A 27,690-nucleotide genomic window follows, 5' to 3' on the forward strand; every position below is an offset into this window, starting at 1 on the left:
CTGAAAGATAACAATAAACCTTTAATAAAATTTCCAATTTTTGCAAAAACATTTTGACTAAATTCTAACTCTACTTAAAATGTAATTAAATATTTACATTTATTTTCCAATAAGTATTGTAAGTAAACCAATTTCCCAATTATCTTAAATTTTTGTATGGTATACAATTACTATGTTTTTGTAATAAATGCACAGTTCTAATGATAAAATAATTATGTTGAACTTTAATAGAGCCCTTCATTTGAGAAGATGATAGTGCTGTACATTCATTCATTTATTACGTCTTACAACGCCCATGTGATGTAGGTACTATTATCATCATTTTACAGATGGGGAAACTGAAAGGCTAATTAACTTGTCTAATTTAGAATACACTTAGCTGTAAACTTAGGGCATCCTATTGTACTCACAGGCAAAATAAAATTCAGCTCACCTGTGATGAATATTTACTATAAATTCTTAAACTCCATAAGCATTTTACTTATAGGAAAGAATATATTACACAAGCTTTTGGAGAGTTGATTTTGCATTGGTGATGGCTTTGAATGCCACAGAACCTTGCTACCTAGAAACAAAGATCAGAGCACCAGTTTATTGTAAAGTGTCACCATGTCTCTCAGCTAGTTATGGAGATGGTGTGTGTTTGCATTTAATGTTATTAGCCATTCAAGCACACATTTGTGCTTTAATTCTGTACAATGTATCATACTGCAGTTATACACACACAAAAAAAGTACTGTTTGCTGATAAACTCATTCTCTCAGTTTACTTATGTGTTCCATAAACTTCTTTACTCGGTCAGAATCAACACCGTTTACCCAATAACCTTCTTTCTTGAAATACGAACCAATTATTAGAGCGTTTGCATCCAAGTAATTCCTCACATTCTCCAGAGCCACTCCACACCCAGTCAACACAGGAATCTTCACAGCATGTTTAACCTCTGAAGAGAAGAAAATCAAAATTAGGCTTACATCCCATCTTTGAAACTCTATCAAGACTCTAATTTGCATAGTTTTTCAACAATAAAGGGGAGTATCAAGAAACGCATGATCACAGTATCTCCTACTTCTACTATAGAACCAAACAACTTTGCTAGAAAAAACACCTTTAGCTCTGAACAGCTGTTAAGAAAAATGTAATTTTTATTTTATTTTGCATTCTTTTGCTGTATGAAACACTGCAGAAGAATATTCCTGTCCACATATCAGAGGATGGTTTCAGTGCTATGGAAGACAGGAAAGTTAGGTCATGGTACCATACCTGTACCCCTCTTTATTCTCAAGGAACAAGATTTAAGCAAGATTAAATTGAATTGGCTGGCACAAAAAGTACTGCATTTTACTGTATTCCCTCATGATTTCATTTTCATTCCACATCCCTAGTAAGAAGAGATGCTAGATGCAGGACATTTTTGCACAGCAGGACCAGACCCTTTTACTTACTGTGACTGTTACTATCATGCTTAGAGGCTCCATTGTGCTTGAGGTACTACACATACATGGAAAGCTTCTATTGTTTACTACTGTGTGGCAGTCGCACCCAGTACAGATTCCAGGCAAACCAGGTCCATTTCCTTGATTTACTGATGCTGGATTACTGATTTACTGATGCTGGAGTGACCATGTGGGTTCCCGTGCCCCATGTGGAGTCTTAACTGTGTTCTCAATTTCCCTCACCTTAAGAGGTGAATAGTCACCTCCCCTAATCTTTCCAGGAATTAATCAAAATACAGCTACAAGAATAAGATGCCATTCCTGTTTCCATTAATTGTGTCAGCTCAGATTCTTTTTTGCAAGTCTGGTGAGATAATTACAGTGACAGAACTATTCAGAAGAGCTGTGCTCATTACAATTCTTCGGTCATCAGTTTAAATCACAATAATGGTAGTTGGCTGGTGGGTATTTCTGCCAGGTCTCCTTGCTGAATTTATGCTATGTTGACGACTAGTAGATGATCTTCAGTGAAGAAACAAGAAGGGCCTTATTCACAGGGAGCAGAAAAGGAACGTATTCTCTACTTCATGATAAATTTCAGGGCCTCAGAAGCAGGAAAGCAAGCAGTGGTCATACAGACTACATTGATAGCTGCAGCTAGTTTACCAGAAAGCAAAAGCTAGAGCAAAAGATAGTACTTATAAAGACTACTTCTCTTTCTATGAATGGCAACAGAACAAAAAAGCCATTTATTTTTTCTATATACAGTATGTCTTAATTATCTGATGCTTTGTGGGTCCGAAAGGAGAAACACACACAATATCAAAACAGGGCTCAAAATATTACAGATCCACTCCACCCCTCACACACAGGGATAGATTCCGTCCACCATTCAGGTGATCACTTTCACTGTGAAATACATGCATTCTGACAGACCTGACTGTGCAGAAACTGATCTAAGGCTCAGTTACCATAGCTCACATTTTTTTAGGAATATAAACAAAAGGGGAAGGCTGTTTTGACCATGGAAATATTCCCCATAGATAAATTAAAGGTTCTTAGAGTACTTTCTGCACAACTTGGGTCAGTAGTAGCTCTGGAAAAAAAATTTTTTTAAACCCCTGTACAAGAATAACCAAGCATCCTTCTCATCCTTTCATTTCAAACTCACCATCCTAAAAGTCACTCATAGGACTGGATTCTTCATCCCTTACTTAGAGAAATGTTGTGAGGCGTTATTTCTGACCTTTAAAAACATCTAAATTGCTTTAATTAGTGATACACTGATGTAAGATGGTTAGAGCTTGAGGTAACTAGGGAAAGCACATATGCAACACATAAAAGTCTGCTTCAAAACAGTTTGTTTAGATGAAGCTTCATCAGAAGCCTAACTTATTAATTATGCTTCAGGCAACACTAATTATTTATCACCTTCCTACTTCACTGAAGAAAGCGAATCAATTGAAATGCTCTTGAACCTCTTTTTAGGTCACATGCCCTACGATTTTTCCACTTAGGAACCATAACTCCTTCTTACAAAAATTTTAACACAAAAATAAACCATTCCATACAGTCCTTATTGAAAAATTTAGACAAATCAGATGGATCATGCACATATGATTAAAACTATAGTTATTTCTATGCATATTTTATATTCTTAGTCATCCTGCTTACAGCAACAAAATAATCAATTTTTTGTTATTTATAGCATTATTACAGAAATCCTGTTCTAGAAAAATCAGAGTTTTATTTTTATAGTGTCTACGTGCTATAAGAAAGATACCTGCTTTACACAGATACCAATGCATAACTAAGGTGCTACAACTGACCCGAGATTTGTGCAACAGTACTTTATTGTGTTCCCAGAGGAACTGCATTCACATAATCACAGAATCACAGGTTGGAAGGGACCTCAGGGATCATCTAGTCCAACCTTTCGAAGAAGAGCAGAGTCTAGACAAGATGGCACCCTGTCCAGACAACTCTTAAAGGTGTCCAACGTGGCTGAGACAACCACTTGCCTGGGAGATTATTCCAATGGGTGACTGTCCTCACTGTGAAAAATTTTCCTCTTGTGTCCAACTGGAATCTCCCCAAGAGGAACTTGTGTCCATTCCCCCTTGTCCTCTCCATGTGACTCTGTGTAAAAAGGGAGTCTCCATCTTCTTTGTAGCTGCCCCTTAAGTACTGGTACATGGTGATGAGATCCCCTCTGAGCCTCCTTTTCTCTAGGCTGAACAAACCCAGTTCTCCCAGCCTATCCCCATATGGCAGGCTTCCCAGTCCTTTGATCATTTTGGTGGCCCTTCTCTGGACCCCTTCCAGCCTGTCCACATCTTTTCTGTATAGCGGGGACCAGAACTGTACACAGTACTCCAGGTGTGGCCTGACAAGCGCTGAGTAGAGTGGAATGATGACTTCTTTCTCTCTGCTGGCGATGCCCTTTTTGATGCAACCCAGCATCCTGTTGGCCTGCTTGGCCACAGCAGCACACTGTTCGCTCATGTTGAGCTTCCTGTCCACCAGGACCCCCAGGTCCCTTTCCACAGAGCTGCTCTCCAGCCAGGTGGATCCCAGTCTGTGCTGCACTCCCGGATTATGTTTTCCCAGGTTCATGATCTTACACTTGTCCTTGTTGAACTTCGTAAGGTTCTCGCTGGCCCACTCTTCCAGCCTATCCAGATCTCCCTGGAGAGCAGCTCTCCCTTCCGGAGTGTCTACTTCCCCACTCAACTTAGTGTCATCAGCAAACTTCATCAGCAAACGGCTACACTTGATGCCGTTATCCAGATCACTTTTAAAGATATTGAATAACATTGGGCCCAATATCGATCCCTGGGGGACTCCACTAGTGACAGGTTGCCACTTGGAAAAGGAGTTATTTACCACCACCCTTTGGGTGCGGCCGTCAGCCAGTTTCCCGCCACTGCACAGACCACTTGTCTAGGCTATAACGCGTTAATTTCTCCAGAAGGAGACTGTGGGGGACCGTATCAAAGGCCTAACTCTTCCTTCACTGATGGTGGGTTGGTGTTTGCTTCAATCGGCAATTTCATTCCCAAAGCCTGGGACCCGACAGTGCTGGTAAAGACAGAGGTGAAGAAGGTGTTGAGGACCTCTGCCTTTTCTGCATCGTTGGTGATTGACTCTCCTTTTCTGTTTAACAGTGGGCCTATGTTTTCCTTCTTTTTCTGCTTATGGTTGACATGTCTGAAATACCCTTTCTTTTTTTTTTTTTACGTCTACAGCCAGTTTCAATTCAAATTGGGCTTTTGCTTTTCTAACTGCATCTCTGCACACTCTGGCTATGCCCTTGTAGCTCTTGATGGATAATCCTCCACTTCTCCATCCCTGGTGTGCTTCCCTTTTGGATTTGAGTAGACCCAGGAGGTCATGGTTGAGCCATGGGGGCCTCTTGCTCTGCTTACTTCCCCTTCCTTTTATGGGATAAATTGGCTTTGTGCTTCCAAGAGAGAGTTCTTGCTCCTTTGTCTTCCATGGAAGCTTCCCATCGAATCCCTCCCAACTGACCCCTGCGTGAACTGAAGTTTGCTCTTCTAAAATCGAGAACCCTTGTCTTAGAGCTGACCTTCAGCACACTCAGCAGGATCCTGAACTCCACAATATTGTGGTCACTGCAGCCAAGGCTATCACTAACTGATATATTCCAAGTCAATATTTGTTTTTATGACAAATGCATAAGGCACATTAGCAGGTAGTTGTTTTACAATTATTTCACATCAGCAGGAAAAATGAAGAGTCAATTAATTAAACTGAGCATGATCACATGGGTTTAAGAAAATTGCTTAGCCCTACTAGGCAAAGAGCAAAAACCAGGGAAACCTGAGACTCCTGTGAAAGTATAAAACCCCCAAAGCTTTCCAATGTAGCAAGGTATCCAACTCCTGCTGTGATCCATATATGACTCATGGAGTCCACACACATCTCTTGTGTTGGAGACTAATTCAGATTGTCAATGTGAAGACTGGTAATGGGAGTGCTCGGTCTGCAATGAGACCGAGCTACCTAATTAAGTATGCTACAGATGCTACTATTAAGTAATTTCCAAGCACATTAAGGCCTAAAGTTGATTAGTAGAAGGTGATTTGTCTATTGGCTGTGTTAACATAAATTCTTACTTGTAAAAAGAAAAAACTGAGGTGAGATATGCTATTGCATTGCAATGTTCAGTCACTGTCAAGATGCTTCTAAACATAGAACTTTGCTTTAAATTTCTCTCAGCTTTCTTGGGTTTCTTCTGATTTGTTTTTGACACAAAGAAAAGATGACAATTTTTTTATGTTACAGTAACAAGAACCTAAAGTTTACACAGCTTGCGCATTTCTCTGTTTCAATAAACTAACTAGAGGGCACTGTGCTCTTTCTTGTGACAGTACATCTGCAGACATGTCTTTAATAAAATCAAATGAAATAGTGCTTGGCTGGAAAGCGCAATGAAAGCATTTGAACTATGGTATGCACAAGTTACATGAAATAAAGGCCAAATGCTCCCATCTTGAAAAGAATGATGAAGAGCAGCGTAAAAATAAGCGCCACTGTGCCAATAATTTGCTCGACTACTCTTCTTTAACAGCTTTTTCATATGCAGTGATCACTGCAGTGTGCAGTACCATACACAATGCTATGTTTATGGTAATGCTGCACTGTAACACATTTTAGGTTTTTAATTCAAAGGACTTTTTCACTGTCATTAAATCTAGGGCTTACAAAAAGTACAGATCAGAGACTCACATCTCCTGCTTATCTCTACGAGGGTAGCAGCCTTTATTTTGACCTAAATGTACTGCCAAAAGGTGAGAGGGTGAATCAGTTTTGATGCCCCTTTTTTCATGAGGTACCTCATTTTCCACTGCTTACTCAGCTGAGGCCATTTGCTTTGTACATATAGATAACTAAGCAGTCATTATACAAGGCTTTGATCACTTAAAATACAGACTGGATGTGAAGCTGGTATTTCAGTGGTTATACCCAGAGAGAAAACCAGATAGATTCACAGTCCAACCAAAGAACATTTCACAATGTAGCAAACTGGAACAAACTTCTATAACCTCTTAAATGAAAATATGGTTTATTAAATAAGTTAATTGTCATGCAAAATGCTCATCTATAATTCCTGCTCCTTAATAACCTGAAGTCTGATTTTTAGACCTTGTACTCCATTGAGGTGCCTGGTACACCCAGAGAGCCCCAGAGCAAAGCCTGCCAGGTGCTGTGAAGAATGATGCTGATGGTTGCCTATGAGAAGGCAGTGACACAAACTACAAACAAAACCCTACTGAACACAGTTCTCTGGCTTGACAGGGAAACACTGATTTCCCACACCCCATCACAAATCAGTCAGTTCAACACAGAGACACAAAGGCAAAAACACTTCTATATTACTGCACAACAAAGCTGAAAAAAAAGATGTGACAAAAACTTCATCCGTCTCTTGGTTCTGCTTTCAAGAGATGCTTTGCAGTGTGATGAAAGGTGCCCAATTGTGTGTATCATCGTAATACAGCTCTTCCTGGGCTGCATAAATTTGTGAAATGCAAAATTTCACTCATATCAACACCAACTTTGTAGACTGCATATCTGATTCCTTTTAAGAATCTGCCGACATAGATACACCTAACTTGTCATTTCCTTATATCCTGGAATATTGGTTTTTAAGTTCTTCTCTTAACTGTTTTAAGCCAACATCCTTCTTATAACAGGGCCTGCTAACATCCAAAATCCTGTGACTTAAGTAAAATAAATCCGTGATCCACAGAGTCTTGATTTCATAGCAGAAATCCAAACACAGGATTAATGTGTGTACTTCATTACAGCTGCCAACTCTGATTAATTTTGTTCTTTGGACCCAGAGAGAGAACAAAACAGAGAGTGACATGTTTGTTCACATGAAGGAAAAGCAGAAGCCATGGTGCTGTCTGGTTGGAGTCCTGTGATAAAAAAAACCTATAGGCCTAGAGATTAGGTTTTGCTCTCTGATGCAGGAGATCAATGCACATGCATATGTGAAAGCAAAATTTAACCTAGGATTTTGCCCTAACACTTACCAAATCATTTTTTTTTTATTTTTTATTAAGGGTGGTGGACACATTAATTGCAGGCAGGGATGGAACTCTAGATTAATGACATTTTGTATTCTGGAAAATATGCCTAGCTTTCAGGGTCACTTGTTCCATGTATCATTTCTAGTTTACTGTACCAAAAGACCCAGCTAATTCAGGAGTTCAATATTCACACCAAAGCATCATTTTGTTTTTAACATTGGTGACCGAAACATAGTAATTTATAATCTATTTGGCAAAATGTTTGTTTAATATGTATGAAATAAAACCCATTTTGACAAGTTCAACATTCATTTTAAATGCTGTGAAGCACGTATGATATAGGTAACACTGAAAACACTGAATGATTTTATATTATTTCAAAAAATATTTGAGGTCCAGGTATCTATGGCAAGCAAAGTATGGGTTTCACCCTCATCGGCTAACATAAGTTGAATACAATTCACTCTGCACTGGAACTTCAAAACTGCTAAGTTTAAGCATGCCAGCAAAAACCGAACAAACAAACCAACCAACCACAAAAAATAAAACCCAACAATATACTCATTCTGTTTTCTGTAGTAAGGCCCACAAATTCAAGCCATTAATCTAAATTAAAATTAGTGATGAAAATTAGTGATGATAGAACTTTTAATTCTAGCGTGGGAGCAATCCATTTTCATGAGGCAGCCCACACTTATACCAATATAAAAATATGAAGAATCATATAAAACTTCTGCAAAGGTCAGAGCTCATAGGTCAAATGACTCTCCCTTGATAAAAAGTCCACACCATTTAAAAATTATTTTGATGTAATATCTTTCTATCTACCAATGAACTTCTATTCTTTCTGAAAAATCTTATAAGCAGCATTTTCCCTGATATTACTGTTTGGAAAGTTGCCTTATCAAAATGCCTCTTTTCTTGCAGGACTTCCATTTTCATTGTGAAAGGTAAAAATGCTTAACTCTTCAATAGAAAGATTTATAGTTAGTTTTCTAATAAGGCTTTAGTTAGTTTTATAATAAAGCTATAAAGTAGCTTTTTCTTATATTAAGACTTTTCAGAAATGGAACAGTCAAGGTGTTTGGCATATTTTACATATATTTTTTACATTCTTTTTCTATTTAAACCTCAGCATCTTTCAGTGTTATAAAAGCTTGAAATAATTTTCATTTTTGTCCCACCAAAGTGTTGTTTAGAAACATACGACAGCCAATCTGAATACCACCTCAATCACATTAGTTCTGCAGTATCAAATCAAACCCTACAGTGAAAGTTTCTTTCCTTCTCTCTTTTTTTCCCTTAGGAACAGCAAATATATAGATTTCATTCTACATTAATCCAGAAGCTGATTCACTGCCTGTTGTCTGACCTTCGTATGACAGCTCTCACCTTCCAGCTCCTGAGGATCTGCGGGCAATCCGGTAACCGTGCCAGTCAGTAAACCCCATCACTCAGGAAGAGCTCAGCAGCTGAAGCGGTCTTAGCCACACTGACATCTGCCGTCAGAGTGTGAGCACTGTAAACAGCAGGAATATACCCTGTGGTTACTGTCGGCACACACATTTGTTATCCATCTTATTGAATGTTTAGACTGCATTTCTTCATCTTCCCTGCTGTCAGAACAACCAAAGGCAAGCTTTGTGAGAGAGAGTAAGTGCCCTGTTTTAAAACAGGAAGTAAAACTGCAATATGAACAAGAGGAAAAAAACGAACCTTTTCCATCAGGGACCCATAATTGATCAGTCTATTGCTCTGGGTCTCCTATCTCTAAAGAGTGATTGCTAAGTATGAACTACCAAGTGTCAATTGAGACAGCTGCTTACATGTTGAGCACCTGTATTTCAGAAATGTTGAGCACACACAGCTCTCTGACTTCAAGTGGGAGTTGTGGATGTGCAGTCATTCATAAATCAGATCTGTTGCCTAGAACAGAATTAACACCCTCCACTTAATTTCATTTAGTCCAACTAACAGAAAATATAGTTATTACCTATGATATAATCACAGGAATCATCTTACTCAGCAGTTACAAACATCGGTTACCTGTAACCTAGCTTTTTAATGGCAGTCTTTGATATATGGGCGACGTACTTTGAAACCTAAACAACAGCAGCTTTTAATTTAAATGGTTCTAAACTCTGAAAGAATTCCAGCCATTGCTGGTTCACCACCTGACTTTGTTGTTTCTATATTTCCATTTAAGTAGAAAACAGTGACTATGGCCAACATGTTGCACTGATGAGTGGCAAGGAGCCACCTCTTTCCTGAATCAGCCTGGATAGACAACGCCCTTTGGGGGGGCCATGCTCTGGCCATATTCAGAGGCAGCTTGTGCCTGCAGTGCATTCCACTCATGGCGATGGATGCAAGAGGAAGTACACTAACTCCCTTTCTGCAGCTGGAGAAAGGCAGGACTAAGTACATAATACATACAATGAGGTTGAAACAGGGCTTAAGAGTAGTAGGCACCCTAAAACTTGCATGTGGAGGATAGCCATAACACTGCAAGTAGACTACAAAAATTGTTTCTCCTTATTTCAAGAACAGGAGACTAGCAGTTCTCAGTGGCAGGCATATTTTTCTACATTAAAAGACTCAACCAACAAATCCTTTAACATTTTCCTTCTCAGCTTATGAATCTGCCTGAAACAAAAACCTTTCTTCCGTTCTTAAAAAGCAAACCTTTTGTATAACAGCAAGTATAATCCAAATATCAATTCATAAATTGTCAAGACAAAGAAAAATATCACATGATGCAATAGATTTTTTATAGAAAAGTCTAATGAAATATATTTTTATTTATACATACTTGTTTTATACATATTTATATTTTTTATATAAATTAATTTTTATATAAAGAAATCATTAGAAAGAAACCACTCTGAAAAGACCTTTAAAAGTTAATTTGACCATGCTGCCTTGCTTCCTTTCTATTTTGAAATTTATTACATCTTTATTAGGTATTTAAGATCTTCCAGACTTGGTTATTCTCATGATTACCCACATACTACACACAAACATTTTAATTAGGTTATTTAGCATGTATAATACATAACACTTGAGCAGTTCTTCTGAGAAAAAAAAAAAGAAAAACAAAGAGCAACATCTAAATAGCTGAAAATACCATGTGACAGGTATGATAAAGTATCAGCAGAAAAGAAACTGAATTGATCTGTCGTAAGTTCCTTCTGTTTGGTAATCATAGAACATAATCTGTACATAGACAGCACTGATTTATGTAGAAGAAACCAGTATTATTGGCAGGAAGGAGAAAAAAAGAGAATAGCTTTTAAAAATGCAAAAATATTATGATTTGGATGTTTTTATGTGGCAACTGCTTGCATAATTAAAATATTCCTGGATGCCTAGTCTCTAGAAACAAAATGTCTTTAAAGATAATAGGCATATACACAAGTATACAAAATCTCACCTAATGCAAGATGCAAGACTTTTACAGTCTGCATTTATAAATCCTGGAGGTTAAACAACTGCAAACTTCACAGATGCAGCAACCTGCAGCTTACAGGTGCAAATTCATTTTTAAACATATCCCCTAACAGCACTGCAAGACCTTGCTTGAACAACAAAGTTCTCCCTATATCATTAATTTCCTGACACTAAACAGGCATTAAAAAATAAATCAGAAATGGAAACAAATAAGACCATTATTATATTCATATTTAGACAAAATATTGCTTGTATTTACCTATGTTTCTTTTAATATCAGCAAAAATCTGAATGTTCTCTGCTCCAACTTGTTTTCTGTATTGTAGCAGGTTACCTGCACAGGCGTTTATAATCCCTTCATCATCAACGTGAGAAAACACAAACCCTTCAGCCCAGATAAAATCAAGACCTGGGGAAAAAAAGAATAATATCTTAGCTAAAACTGAAGACTCAAAAACAGAAGTACTAAAGCCAGATAAAACCCCACCTTATTGCCCCTCTTATTTCATCCCAACACATGTTGTTCCATGTGCTCTAGGGCTAACCAACCTTGCTTTTCCACATATTTAAGTTTTATATTCTTATTTTCACCCATATTCTTTCCAACTTCTTCTTTCCGACTTACTACCTTCAACTCCCTTCTTTCCCATAGAGTCCATCAGTTTTCTCCCTATCCCCATGGTTCCCTTCTCTTTCTCAGCCCCTATAAGTTTGTTCCCTGCCCCACCTCTTGCCATGATGTGCCAGCGGTCACGTGCCAACAAAGAAGCAGGTTGATCAAAACGTAGCTCCTTCTGTCCTAATGATGTGCCTTCTCTCCAAAAAGGGTCACTAACTTGAGTCTCTCCCCTCTTTCCAGATACTCTTCCATTGTATTACTTCTTTCCCAACACCTATTCCCCTGTTAAATATGCCTGAAGTTGACCATCAGGTCAAAAAGCATCAAGGACATGAACACAGACAGAGGAATAGCATTAAGTCTTCTTTCTTTAGGAAATCAGGCAAGAAAACACAGTCAGCGGCACATTATATACAACCTGTTTGACCCTCCATCTGAATGTAGCTTGTGTTTTCTACATAGCACCACATCAACGAATTACTTCTAGAGTTGTGCCAAAAGGTACAAAAAATTAAGGTTTGGGAAGAGTGAAACATTTTCTACTCCACTCTGAACTTACTCTGACCATCAACTCTACCATGTCTTAGCAACACATTCCATCCACCATATTAATTCATTTTTTGCAACTAGGAAGGTTTTGTGGGATGGATACTTAGAAGGAAGATTACGAATAGCAATGACTTCACACAGGCCATTCACCCACTCTCAGGGATCCCCTACAAGGCCTTAAAATATGTGTTGAAATACTGAAGCCTTAGGCCATGGTGTAGTAAACTGTGAGGCACAAGATTGGAATCTGACTCCCTTATTGTATTTCCCTCTTCTCTCCAGTCTTTCAGAGCCTTGAAGTTTCATCTGTCACGTAACTTACATGTAACTTACATGTACAAGCTTTGCACTCATCTTGTACAGCTTTTGCTGTTCTTCCAGTTTACTTTAGAGGTCTCTTCCAAGCTCTTCTGAAGCTCTGCTGCTGCTCCAGCTTTGGAGTCAGCTGCACATTTAATTAGAGCTGATATCATACCAAGGAAACCAATGCATGTGAAAGCAGCCACAAAGGATGCAATCCCACCCACCAGAGAACTGCTTAGGCAACAGAGGCCTCACCTTAGCACATTTCAAAGGTAAACTGAAACAATCTTTAAAATGTATTTACCAAATGACAAGGTGCCTATTTATTTTAAAATTTCAGTCTTGTTCCAAAATCCCTGAAATTGCAGAAACAGAAGCTAATGCCTGATAGAGAAGAGCCTGTATTGCTTAGCAACACAGACTCCAGCAAACAAGAAACATCACAGACAGATGACTAATTAAATATGAGCTGTCCTGTGCCTTGAGATTAGTGGGTGAAAAGCATGGAGTATTCTCAGGATCCAAAGACAAGAGTGTGCCACAAGTATAGTTAGAGGTGCTAGTAGACATTGGGTAATAAACACAGTGCAAATAGCTAGACTGAGATTTCTGCATCTAGGAGCAAAAGCTATAGGTTCTGTTTAAATCACCCAAGCTTACTGTACAATTCAGCGTTAAGTAAGAAAAACTACTTCTCCTCTAATCATAATACTATCAATGAGTCCAGAGATAGGTTATGTTTTCACAGCAATCACAATGTCTAACTCAGGACAGGGGCTATTCACAGAGTAATTTTATTTTTTGAAGTCACTGCCTACATGTCGTTTGTTGATGCTTGCTTTGTGGTTCCTTAACTTAGTAGTTTAAGACTTTCTGCTAAACATTAGGATTGTACTGAAGTTTAACAAGGCTGCACTCTCTATCTTGTTTTTGGGGACTAAGAAAATATAAATTTTAACCAACTCTAATATGTGCAGGCACTAAATCATTACCCTTCTGTTTTATGAAGCCAAAATGAGATTCCGCTAATGAATTCGTTTTTACACTCATAAAATTGTGAGAATGATACTATTGTTTATTTTCACATTTGGCAAGTTGAAAAGTAATAGCTGTTGAATAGTTAATAGGCAGTCCCATTTCAGACTTATATGGGAACAAAAAGATTTTTTAATTTCACTGGAAAACAAGAACAGGAAATTTCCAACAAAACCTAATAAACAGAACCTCAAGACTATATTAAGAACGTGGAATTAAGTAACCAGCTGCTGCAAGGCCTGTTCAAGGAACTAGAGCTTGTCTCTTTTTCAAAAGTTAGTGTTACTCCAATTACTTTAATCCTACTTAAACAGCTTTACCTAATCAGCTGTGGAGGTCTATCAGTTGTAGAGACAAGCTATACTTTTTCTTTCCTTCCCATGATAATCCATGATTAATAGGAAAAAAATGACAGACTGAAGCATTTCTTTCGCTGGGTGAGAAAATACTGCAATGACTGAGTTGGAGAAAATAGTACTTTTACTTTATCCACCTTTAATGCTGCAAATGTGCATATCATGGCATTTTAACACCACAAAACAGTGAATTGGATGCAGCCATGGAGAAGCCATTTCTCAGGTATGTTCCTTCCTTGAGTTATAAAGTCAAAAGGAGCTGGGAACTAGGATTTACTGGTTTCACAGAAATAGGATCTGGCCTCTGCAAGGCAGCAGCTCCTGGTTGCTGAATTTTGGACTTCAGGCAAACATTTTTGCCTTTACACAAAGGCAAGATGCTGCAGGTAACTTTACTGGTGATATTTTGTTTTGTATGTGTGGTAAATCCTGGCTCCCAACTCTTCTTACTTTCTCAATTCAAAAAGAATCTGAAATGCTAATTTTGTGCTCAAAATGAAAACTCGGAGCAGTATTGACTTTGCCTGCTATTGATGCTAGAGGCATACAGTCTCCATGCTGCAAAGACCCTTTATACTTAGGACATTGTCTTACAGCTGCTCCTTCCACACTCAGCAGGAATTGCAGGCCAGGGGGAAGCATCCCCAACAGAGTTCACAGAAGAGTCTGCAGCACTCACTGCCTTGCTCTACAGGACCTGTGGATGCTCCCAAGGCATGCACGCCCCCGCTGCAGTTCTCAGCTTAGCTGCCACCCCCACCCCCATTAATATGGTGGCCGTTAAAAAGAATAACAAAACAGCAGTATAAAATTCTGCCCAATTCCATCCCACCTTAAACAGTATCATGGGTTGTAGCAAGTGAATTCCCATGGAGGATATCTCTGCTCGTAGGTGAGGGAAAGGAATGGACATGAAGCTTAAAGGAAAAAAGGGGAGTTTTCATAGTCAGGTAGAGATGCAGTTGGACTAGATGATTATTTTAAGTCCCTTCCAACTGAAGTATTCTATTCTAAATTTATGAGATGAGAGAAGATAAACTTAAAAACTGAGCCCTGATTCATGTTGAGTGTAACACAGGCTCACCCAGGTATAGGGAAGTTGCACTCTACAGCAGACCCTACCATCCTTGTTCCCAGGCACCCAGACCAAAGCTTTGGCCAGAACCCAAAAGCATAACTTGCCTCTGGCCCACATGCCTAGGTTTTCCACCCTGTGGGTCAAGATGCAACAGGGAGGGGTACCTGGAATATCAGAAGTGTTCCGAGCATCACTACAGAGATACAGCTATGGGGACTGTTTTATCCCTCAAAGATCAGCAAATGGCCAGGCCAATATTCCACAATGGCAATATTTCTTGAAATCCTTCTCAACATTAACTTTATATCCATTAGGTTAATGATGGGACAGTTATTTACTTCTTCGCAATCGCTGCTACGTGTTGGTAATGGAGAGCATGCAGAATGTGCAAAATAATAAAGGGAGTATCACCAGCATATACTGCCTGTATTATAAGGGCTCTGCATCTCCTCTGCAAAGACCTACACTGATAGATTAGAGCCAAGCAGAACATCTTCCTAACACAAGGAAAAACATAAATAGCAGCTAAGGGCTTTTGGGCAATTGCTTTAGACACAACAGTCCCCTCTGATATGAATAGTGCTTCATAATTAGCAAATTTTCTATAAAATAAAAGCCATGTAATTTGGAAGTAGATCAACAACAAACAACATGAGTACATGAAATTAACACAATAGCTAGCTTCAGGAAACAAGACACGCTGATAATTAAGTACGGAAAACCAAACACTATGCCTAAATTTGACCCAGACTTAGGGAATATATTGTGGGCATTCCTGAGCACTGAGAAACGATAACCAATAATATTTGTTACACAGAAATAAAGGAGCTTTTGTATGTTTATCTCCTCTACAAATGCTCATGGAACCTGCTTATATACATCATTCTGTTTCAACCTCAAGCAGACATAGTTAATTAAATCAGAAACTACAAACAGGAAATGATACACCTCTAAAAAAACCACATGGTGCACCTGTTAATAATGAACCAATTGAAAGTAACCCTAGCAAACAAATTCTGACCTGCTCCTCCACAATGAGCATTTTAGGAAAGAAGGAAGGTAATAGAGTCTTTGGAGGATGTCATTAGAATGAACTATTAAGAAGGGTTGTTAATCTCAAATTCTTATTCTCAGAATAAGATGGCTTCCAGCCAAAAATATAAATACAAAACTGTACTATTCTATATTGTCTCTATGTTTTGCAGTCAATGGTTCCTTACTGTATTTTAAATTACAATATCTACATTAGAAGAGTATAAAAACTGAGCAGCAGAGGACTTTAAGATTAAAGAAAGCTGTGACATGAATCTCTCCCACCATTTGTGTATATAATGACACTAATTTTTGAGTGGGCTAACGTTGCCATATCTGCCCTTAGGAACAGAGGGAAATCCAGCAGCTTTCAGCATAACCTCTTGAAGTCAAAAGCGAAAGCAAAAGATCAGATGCAGTGATGCTGGTTTGTGGGGCAGAAGGAAGGGGAACCCAGGCCCTGCAGTGAGGTCCATGGCAGAAAAATGCCATGGCCTGCCAGGTGGATGCCCTTGGGCAACGGCCTCCTTCAACCCCTTGTGGTGGACCTGTTGGTGCGCTAAACCAAGAGCAATGAAAGCTGGAGCAGCAGTCTGTAATAACCTTTTGGAGCTGGGAGGATGTTGGCAACAACTGCTTTGGCTCAGTAGTTTTTTTCTGACAACATAAGGAACTGCTTGTTTCTGTCAGAAGAGTGGAGACACAGTGGTTCCCTTTTTCCTCAAGATCCTCCGCTATTTTTCCTACCACTGCCCCATACCTGTGCTGAAGCAGCCAGCACAAACATGTTTTTGCTGGCATTCCTTCCTGTAGGTGCCTAACTGAATAAATAAATCTCAACCTTCCCAGATGCCTCATCTCCTGATTTATTACTGTTATTTTCAGATTTATCTAATACCTTGTCAACATACTAGGAAAACTCAGTAATTTCATCTGTTATTATTTGGCTACCCACAACATGTTTATTAGCATAACCATGTGTTGCTGGTGTTGAGTTCCTTCTAGTCACTTTGTAAACCTGCTGACTTTTCTCCCCCATTACAAAATAAAATCATTACCTTCACCTAGAGACCACTTACGATTTCCTTGTGCAGTTCTCTTCAGAACGATTATTTCTACCAAAGATAGGAGTTTCCATGGAGAAAATTAAATGACTGTGTAGTAGCAGGAGATGCTACATATGCTTTTTAGTTAAAACACCTTCAGCAAGTATTTTTTGTAGTGAAAGCATGCAGGGCTTGCTTTATTAATAGCCACCTATTAAAACTGTATTGACATTAATGTCACTACTAGTTGTTACTGAAAAATTACTGAAAGACTTGGTACCTAGAAAATAGCACTCACTTTACTATGGCTTTGCTTAAAGTGATTTTCTTCTATTTTTGCTTTCCCATTCAGTGAACTTGAGACAATCATTTTTAGAGAAGGGCAATGAAATGCATTAAACACAGGCCTTTCCTAGCTGGCGTTCTCCAGTTGCAAAGCAAATAGTGCAGAACAGTAGTAGAGCTGAGCAAAACCCAAGCCCTCCAGGAATTATCTTCCTCATTAATAATTTTTGAGGAGAAAGAGAAATATATTGTTCCCACACTAAGGCCCTTATTTAGTAATCAGTTTTACTCCTAAAAGGATGCATAACTCACTAACAGTCTGACTATTGCTTTTAAAAATCAGATGTGTAAATATTTTTGCAAATGCCTGTGTAACTCAAGTATCCTACATGCGTACAATCCCTAAAAACTCAAATTGGATTCTTTTAGCATTTTTATTTTAGGTTTTCATATAGGTCCTACTGCAGCAATAAAAATTAGGTTTTGTCAGTTTGTCAAGTAGCTAGATACCTTGAAAGTGTCAACTTCTGATTTTAAAACACTTAAATCTGAGTTCAAAACACATCTGCTAACAAGAATTCCCTCAAGAAAAAAGGAACTTAAGACTTCTAGAACATGTTCAACTTAATTAAAACTGCCATTGCAGATAAGTTAGCCTACATTATTTTACATGAAGTATGGTTTGCAATTAATACCAGCATCTTCTAGTTTTGCATTCTTAAAAAATTCTGCCTGTTTATAAAATTTGTACATTCAAAAAAGTACAACCTTACTGTAATCACATATGCAATTTGGGCAAAAACAGGCATTAACCCTTAATTTATTAAGTATTTAGGAAGCAAAAGCCTTCCATATTAAGCCAGCCTCCATCTTTAAATCATGGAATGTTACATATTGAAAAACTTAAATTGCTTCAGCAAGTAGTAGGAGCAGAAAGGTTAGCAAGCCTAGGATTCATGCAATAAAGATAGATTAATTTATATTTAATTTCCAAAAATGTGATTTAAGTAGTTTGGCTAGTTTTACACTCAATTTTTTGTTATTATATAAAAAGCTTCATTCCATCCATTTGTTTAAAAAGGCAATGAAAACTTAGTTTTAATGGATAGCAGTAGTAGCAACAACCTATAATTAGATGCTGGAACAGGATGCTTAACCACAGTGGGTTAAATTGATCCTCAAATATAATTTAACTGAAGTAAACAGAGTTACACCAAAGGTGGCTTTTAGACATGAGTAGGTTTAAACTAATCATTATATTTAGACAGGTTTCACCTGGAAAGCTGCAGCAGCGGCCTTGAGATTTTCAGATGCCTCCTACTGAAGCGGTGCGCAAGTATCATCTATTATAATAAAGCAGGCATCTTTCTCAAAATCTAATTTCTGCTTTTTCAGGGTACAGTGAGCTTTTCATGTCTCGTTTTTCATGGTATCTATGTTAGTACAGTGCACAATTTGCAGAGACTAAATGCCATAGCAAACAATAGTAATAACTGATGAGTCATCGCCTGATTTGCAGCACACAGGATCTGGACACCCAGCGTGAGATGGGGGCAGGTTTGTCTCACTGCAGCACTAATGACTGTCATTGCTGCAGTGCCTTCAGGCCCGGGACACACTGTGTAAGGAAGATCATGCATGTTTTCTACTATCAAGCCATCCTGTGGAGATTATTATAAAGAAACATGATTAAATTGGAAAAAAAGGAACTGAAAAAACATGGCTAGCTTACCATTACACTGTTTTGTATTAAAATACACAGGAGTTTAAAGGTTTTCCTTTAAAGGAAGGATTATCTATGGTAAATTGCATTGATGCATACAACCACTTATAAAAGTGCTTTCATCAATAGCATGGTATTTGCAGGGAAATCATGAAGAGAAATAAATGTGATTTTAATTATACATTCATCAATTTAGTTTCCTTTGATCCATCCTAAAATGTGAACTATAGGCAAATGAGTTAAATCTTATACCTCATTAAAAATAGTGTAAAGTCAAACTTCAATTATCCAAGTGGAATATAGGATATTGAGTATGTTTGGATAACGGAGGATTTAGAGATAATTAAGCCAATTTTTCAGTTCAATTAATGTCAGAAAGTAAGTGTTATTTTGGATAAAGGAATTTTTGTTTGACTGTTATTGTGCCTATTTGCAGTGTGCCTAATACCATAGTATTAACTATTGATATTTCTCCCATTCTGGATAGAGAATTCCTTGAAGGAAGATACCGATATCTATTATCTACTATACCTCTCACTCCACATGGACATACTCTTAGCAAACAATGGAGTGATGATAAAATACTCTGCTGATATAATTTATGTGATGTATTGAAAATCTTTGTACATTGTCAGGTACCTTGTACTTTTCCAATCATTGTACAGTATATACCAGAAAGTCTTCAACAACTGCAAATCATATGTAATTACATCAAGGACTAAAAACAAGAGTAAAAGTGTGGCCTTGAAACATATTTCAAGCCTGATGTTTTGAATTTGCAGTAAGAATGTTAAAAGAAGCGACAAATTTCTCACCTGCTTCAACCTAAAAATACAAAAGGTTTAATAGACAAATTGATTGTATATATGGAAAATAAATTCCGCTCTCTCTAGAGTCTTATCACACATCTTAATCCTTTAAAATTAGAGCTTTACATTTCAAAGATATTGTAACTGAACCGGAATAGAAAGAAGAACATTCGGCAAGAAAAAATTACAATTAGAGCTTAAACAAAGAAGTTTGATTAATAATAACGTAGAGAATCAGGAAGGGGGGAAAAAGCTTTCCTTTTTTGAAAACTTTCATATGTAATGCTTCCTTAATCTTTGTTGTATTGTAGAAGCCCATTTGGCTGTAAAAGATGAGATAGTATATAAAATGCATTCAGCATTTAATGGTTGAATTACAGGCTACGCCACAGACATCATAAATGAACATCTAACATGGAGGATGGGGAAAACTGAGAATGGAAATTATCTGGTGGAACAATATGGTTACAAAGCACATGACCCACATAGGTTCAGTGCACCAGGATACAGCTACCTTTACCAAATGACTTAGAGCTGAGTGTTTAAATACATGCTACCTTAAAAACAAAAGGACACAATCTATTAAGAGAAAAAGTGATCTAATATTATGAGCACCCAACATTAGACCTACGCACTATTTGGTGCCATCCATCAGTGTATTTAACTACAGAATTCCAGTCCAAGAAAACCTCAACTCAGCAAAGGAAAACCAGATATGATAACAAACCAAAACATCTGTCCTTTATTTTGTTTCTACATCCAATTCAATGTATAATTTAACATCCACACTTCTCTACACCTGTGATGGGAGGTTGCCTTATGACAAAGATGACAACCAGTCCTCAGAAAACCCACAGCATTTTCAGAAGTGAAAAAAAAAATCACAAACTTTTGGTCTGTTTCTCTGGAATGAGGTCAGGAGCGTTCCAACAAACCTGAACTGACCAGATGGTCTTGTACCTCAGGCACAACTACTGAACCCTTTGTGGTACCAACAGAAAGAGAAATCCCTTAGCCTTTTGCCATCTGTACACATAAATATATTAGGTCAGTCTAAGCAAGAATGCAAAGTTGGTCAGTAGTAGTATGTGACTAAAGAATCAACATAGAACTATAATATTTTAACAAAATAAAACAAACCCAAAAAATGCAATGAACCCTCAAAACCAGGTAAGTCCTTGAGGCCACAAAACCTGGAAGTCTTTAGTCCTTGGCTCAAGAATGGTCTACTTGGGAGACTTCACCAAAAATTTGGATATCTGGGCAACTCTGAGCTTATCATAAGGGCAAGGAGCTAGGATCTGCAAACCAGAAACGCCAGGCTTTCAGGCAGTCAAGAACCTACCTTAACAGGACACGCAGGAAGAAAGGTGTCTGGGAATAAGGTTTCAGATGCTCAGCTCCTGAAGAGCCATGCTAGTAGCTGGAAAAGCAGCAGAACAGGCAGGCAGAATTCCACAGGAATTCAGCAGTAAAATTGAGCTTTTTGTGAGTTGCTACTACTTTGACAGCTCAGGATTTGCATAAAGCAAATTATTCCATTAGGTGCATTAATGAATTCATTCATTTAAAAATTAATTTAAAACCCTAGCCACACTACTGTGCATAAAAAGTATCTGATTGAATTTTAGTTCAAAATGCCAGGGAGGATACCAACTTTTCTGCCTTAAACTTACTATGTTCACTTTTCAGCAGTTGTCTCTTCCTATGGCCTCAAGGTCCACAGTTGCAGTGAGAATTTTTGGTATTACTTCAATAATGTGTTATTCTTTTGGTGCCATTCAATAGACTATGTTCTTCTGCATATTATGTTTTGTTTAATTCAAAAAGGAATACATATATTCTGCAATACAGAGCGCTGAATTACAGATGCATTAACTCAAAGCTTTCTGTCATATTTTATATAAAAATATAACACCACAGATTTCTGTGTTTACTGAAATGATATGTATATAAAACAGATTTCAGTACTATCAGACAGCTAATTAAAATGGTGGAAACAAAACAGTTATGCTAGATTAAAGTTCTTGGAACTTAAGCTTATGGTTTAGAAGTCTATGGGAACAGTTACTGTATTACACCCTCCAAAGCAGAATTTATTTGGATAGTACAAGATAAAATTCTAGCAAATACTTTTTTTGTGCCTTTTCTATTGAATATTAAGATGACTTAAGTGTTGTTTATATATAATAGCCTTATCATAAGTAATTCTCAAACAATATATTTCCTTTTTATTTTGTAACCGCTAAAGTGCTACATACGCACAAAGTGCCTCCTGCATCACAGTTAGCTACTGGAAAATAGATCATTTAAATAGCTTTCTGATTACATAGAAAAATAATTTCCTTAGCTTTATTCCACTTATATAAATGACCTCTTAAAACACGTCAGCCGCATGCACACGTATCGCAGTAGAAAAGCCTCAAAAATAGTCACAACACTATAAATCACAACAGGTGTAACAATCATACAAGCTTTAATTCAGCGTCTACGTAATGTAACTTTTACCTAGGGCAGCTTTAACCCCAGTGCTTCCCGTAACAGGAAGGCTTTACATGCAAACATGGCCATACTAATACAAACCTTTGCAAGCTTAAAACAACTGCTTTTTCCTATGGGAAGAAAGGGGGGGGTTGCACCATACCCATTATTATATCGGCTTAGATGTACACTAAGACAGTTACAGCCTTTCCCACCACCACAGTCATGTGCCCCTTACAAAGGAAATCAGGTGCCTTTGTATGGCATTTATGTGCTGTGTCTAAGCACAGCTTCCTAGCAATTCCTTTAAAAACTCTACCTCCGCAGCAAGAGATTACTGTCTTAATATAGGTAAATAGGTATCTTATGTTCTCCTGCATATACCATAGGAGGTAGTTGTGGGCAGGTTTCTCTGCTATATTTTCCTACAGTAATATAGCTACGATTTGAAATGTTAACCTCTGTAATCCAAGTGATAATTACCTACATGTTTCTATGCAGAATACTAGTTTATTTGGTCTCAACTGTTATTAAATTCCAAATAATTTGAATTCCAACTACCATTGTAGTTATAAGAGTAATAGGCTTGAAACCTTTCATTTTTCAAAAACATCAGTGTAAAACATGTACTAGCAACTACCCTTCCAGGTACAGAGACAAAAGAAGGGTCAGGAGGATCAGAATAGCAATGAATGCATCTCCAGAGACACCATTGGAAAAAAGAGGCAAACCTAAAATTTTGTGTGGTAAGAAGCACCATAATATTTGCAACTCAGTGTAATATAGTTTTACTTAAATATCTCTATCTTTAATGTATAATACTCAAGTAGCTACATCTAAGTAACAGCAACTAGTAGTAATGTGATCTGTATCAATGAAATTAGGGGGAACTTGTGCTCTATTTTCTGGCTACAAAGTAAGCATCACCCAGGCTGAACAGAATGAATAGAAGTTGAATATATATTTTGCATTTTTCTTAAACAAAAGCAGATACAAATTGGAGGGATTGTAATGCCTCATAGCTTGCTGCTTATAAAATCTTGCCTAGGGAATTTCATTGTGTAGCAACACACAAGTACACGGCACATTTTGAGCACAGATGGCTTCCTAACTGAGCACTCTCTTGTCCTCATTACTCCGCTCTAATATCACAAGTCTTTCATATTTATTATGTTAAGCTGCTGATGTGCCAGATAAGTCACCTTTTTCTGAATATACTAGGATTTGCTTCCAAGTGTGATGCACATTGAGAGAGCAAGACCATATACTTTATTTTTAAATGTTAGCACCAAGTCAAGCAACTTGAGATAATATGTAAACATCTAGTAGCAGCAAAATGGTTAAATATCTTCTTAAATTCTACTGTAGGCAGCATTTGGAAATACTGTCAGCAGAAACATCTGTGGAAAAAATCTTGAAGTTTCTAGCACTTCCACAAGAAAAACAGACAGCTTTTAAGTTTGCTTGGAGTACTGAGGGGGAAACCCAAATATATTACAGAATATATTACAGAAGCAGGATAGCTAGTTTGGAAGAGTGGTGTTCTCTGTGCAAAAGCCAGGAAGCTCCAAAGTATCTGTCATGAAAACTTGCATTTCTGCAGAAAGTGTTCGGCAATCATACTGATATTTTATGGAAGCTCTCCTAATTATCTCTGACCTTTATGGCATTAGTAAAGTATTTGTTTGTCTTATTGCTGTAACACTATTTTGTACAGACCTTTAGAATGAAGATTGGTGTGGAACATATACTGATGTCCTTGTCACTTCTACAGGAAATAGACGAAGCATAACTTTAAGCCCTGAATTTGTCCAAATGTGTAGAGAAATGACTGCATTCTCCTCATCTGAAAAGTAGGTTTAAAAATATATTAAAGTTCAGATACTGCAATGCAGTAGGAGAAAAGGTAAACCAGTTAGACCTGGAATAACAGAATTTATTACAACTGTTGAAAAGATAATGAAATATAAAACCCAAATTAGAATTTTGTGTTAGTATTCATTTTAAAGCCTGTCTTCATGCTTCCAGCTTTGTGCATGTCAGCAGTGAAAGTAACTGCTCCTGCACCCTCTCTCACCTTTAGGTATACTTGGTGTTTTCTCCCTCCTGCTAAATGTGTAATTACTATGTAACAAGTGCTGCAAGCTGGGGCAAGGGCTTTAACAGTTACAGATCACTTGTGTAACCACTGCCTCAAGAAGCCAGAGACCAGTACTTGCCACTCTTCTGATGTAGGTCAAATCACATTACACCTCATGTTGATACTGTAACTGTAAAGACAAAATATAATGTCACAGTACAGAATACAGAGCTTTTGCACACCTGTACTTTCAACAGGCATGAAAAGGAAGAAAACTTAGTCATTCTGTACAACTTGCAGTCAGAGATTATTCTTACTGGGTGGACATCTTGCACATACTGAATTGGTTCCTTTCTATAATTCTGGTCTCAGGATTCTTTCCTAATTTAGCCTGACTAGCACAGCACCCTGCCCATAACCTACTTCATGTGACTTGTCTTGCATTTCGACCTTGGTCTTCTGTAATTTAGACTAAGCTGTTATACTCAATTTTGTTCAGTTGGTAACGGATAAATCTAATTTATGGCATTAAAAAGGTTTCAACTTGCTTCTTATTAATGTTTTGCAGAAAACAGCAGCTCAGAGCAGTGACTACTTGCTCATTTAAGACATTTTCAAGCCTTGGACAGTAGGAGACCACTGTACCATGCCAGAAAATGTACATAATACTGTACACAGGTCAAACAAAAAGCACATCAACACCCAAAGCCAAGGTGCAATGAAATGTTTAAAACATATCTGACCTTTCAAAAGATTACAACACTACTTTAGGTCCAGCAGCAATTCAGTCAGTAGTACCTGCTTCTTCTTGCCTCTGGATGAGACTGGCCTTTTGGACCTCCTCTTCTAGATGCACAAAGCAGGCATGCTTGCTGCCAGGGGGCTAGGATAGAAGGGTTAAAGAGGGCAGAAAAGGGACTAAACTTTGCCTTTTTTTTTTTTTTTTTTGTTAGAATAATCTGCACTGTTTTGGTACAAACACAAATGTGGGGCTATCCTGTAGCCTACAAGTGATTGAGGTACATATGCGGTGTCTCAGCTGTGCTGTGACTTCATGAAACCAGTGTTGTACAGAACTAATACAGTGGCTTGTCAGACCGGATGACAAGCCATTCTACAGCCAGATACCTAGAACATTAGCAACCATCTGTATTGCACTCAGTTTTCGCTTCCCCTCCCTCCCTTCAAATTGACTTGATTCTTAGCAATTGATGGTAATCCAACTTAAGAAACTTGTACTGCACAATTTGAATCTAAGCTGTTTCAATTGTTTTGGGTGCATGTTATACTTATTTTAGGTTTTGTAATCTAGAAGACCTACATACTATGTTGAAATAAAAGATGTGGATATAAACATCTTCCTAAACTGTGTGGTTTAAGATGCTTTTGATGAATTATGGACTCAATTTAAAATATTGACTATGCAGAAGCAGCTTTGTGCAAATGCTGCCATAGGAAGAAGGAAACCAAAACTTACAACTCCAGCATCCTTGTAAGATTCTGCCTTTTGACAAGCTTGGTCAATGATGTGGGTCAATGGAAGAGAATTTCTTGGTGTCCCTGCAAGATAATACTGCTTACCCCAGGGCACGCACAAACCAAAACCACATACAGTAACAGCTTTCAGGTTGGATAACTATAGGGACTGACATACTGAAATAGGGAGAAACAGGGTAGCCTTACTACAAGGCTGCTGTATCTCCTTTTGACATGCCTTATTGGCATCCCTTTCCTTAGCTGAACTTGACAGATCTGCTGTACCATTCAGCTCCTAAATCTAATTCACAAACTTGAGGAGTATCTGCTATAATCTTTTATTGTACTGGGTCAGCTCTTAGCTTGTTACTCCTCTACTTATTATAGCTTATCCTGCATTAGGGATGCTCCACACAATATAACCTATGGCAAGACCAACCTCTAGGTCTGCAGAATACCTATGCTAAACACCAGTCAATTTAAAATCAGTTAAAGCTATCTTAAACTCTAATCTGCAAGGTTGATTGCATCTGATCTTCACTATAAGTAGGCAGAAACGAATGTGCACGGATTTTGTTGGAGTTCAATGGGTTTCCCTTAAGATCAACTCCAAAGTCTTTTCTGATACTTGGGCTCCCAAAGCCAGGCACTGAGAATCTGAAATGGGGACTGCAAGGAGCCCTCTGACAACTTTGTTAGATGGTCTGATTTCACAGCATGGAGAAAGCTGGCCATAGTACCTGGAGACTGCTTCTCCAGGTGGAAAACCTGGAGCATGGTGAGCTCTGGGCACCAGCCTGTCAAGGGGAAGCTCAGCAGCTGTAATCAGCTCTGCTTACCCTAATCCCCTGGAAGGGGGAGATGAAGCGGTCAGGGTGGAACAAACCCTGCCTGTTGCCTGGGTGTCCTGATGCCCCTCAGGACCTTCGAGAGCTCTATCCAACATCGACCCTGTCCCAACACTCATTTGCATGATTCATAACCACTGCCTCTTACACCTCAGCAACAGAGAGGTCACCAAAACCAAGCTCCTGTTTTCTCAGCCTCGCTCCCCAGGGAAGGTGTCTCCTGGCTCTTTTACCTCTAGAAAGGGGAGACGACGAAACCCGTGGCGATTCGTGCGGGGCCCATAGCGGTGGCTGAAGGGACAGGCTTCCAGGGGAGCGGGCGCTGTCCGGGAGCCGCAGCCGGGGAGAGGGCAGCCGCAGGCGGAAGGGCCCGGAGCCGCTGGCGGGAGGGCCCGGTCCCGCCGGCTGGCCGCGCTCGGGGCGGGGTGGGGCAGCGGGCCCGCCCGGCCGCAGCTTACCTGGCAGCGCTCCCACGTGCAGCACCCCGACAACCGCGCCTTCAGCCGCCCGAAGAGCCCGGGGACCCGCATGGCCTGAGGGGAGGGAGGGGACCAGTGAGGCCCGCGGGCAGGCCCCGGCCGGCCGTGGCGGTGGCCCGCCTGCCGCCGCAGACAGGCCGATGCCGATACCGGGCCCAGGCCCGGGCCCGTTCCCGCTCGCGGGCGGGGCGATGAGGGGCGGGGCGGCCCGGTGCCTCTCCTCGGCTCCCCTCACCTCACCTCAGCTCACCCCGGCGGTGTCCACCCACGGCGGCCCCGCGCTGCCGCCACTGCTTCCGCGTCGGTGCCGCCGGCCCCGCCCCCAGCCCGGCCCCAGCCCCGCCCCGCCGCGGGATCCCGCGCCCCGCGGGGCACTGCGCCGTTCCTCCCGGTCCCGCCAAGGGCCGGTGGCGCCCCGCCGCGCCCCCCGCAGACCCCGCCCCGGCCGGGCGCCGCCGGCCCCCGGCACTGCGCGCGGGGCCACGTGTGCGGGCGGGCGGGGAGGCGGCCCCGCGCCGCGCGTTTAAATGTCCCGCTCGGCGC

At 39.3% G+C, this 27,690-nt stretch overlaps 1 protein-coding gene across 1 annotated transcript; it reads right to left on the reverse strand.

The window, feature by feature from the left end:
• Position 1: 1 nt before the first annotated feature.
• On the reverse strand, positions 2–27,625 carry LOC104046453 (uncharacterized protein F13E9.13, mitochondrial). The gene is given in 8 exon segments (XM_064459496.1): positions 2–943; positions 8,891–8,944; positions 8,947–9,017; positions 11,198–11,357; positions 18,717–18,912; positions 25,822–25,904; positions 27,127–27,165; positions 27,168–27,625. Coding segments are annotated over 8 exon segments (825 nt in total). The 5' UTR covers positions 27,199–27,625; the 3' UTR covers positions 2–752.
• Between the last annotated feature and the right edge of the window lie 65 nt (positions 27,626–27,690).

The sequence above is a fragment of the Phalacrocorax carbo genome, chromosome 8 (assembly GCF_963921805.1).
Source record: "Phalacrocorax carbo chromosome 8, bPhaCar2.1, whole genome shotgun sequence".
In the NCBI taxonomy this organism is placed as follows: Eukaryota; Metazoa; Chordata; class Aves; order Suliformes; family Phalacrocoracidae; genus Phalacrocorax; species Phalacrocorax carbo.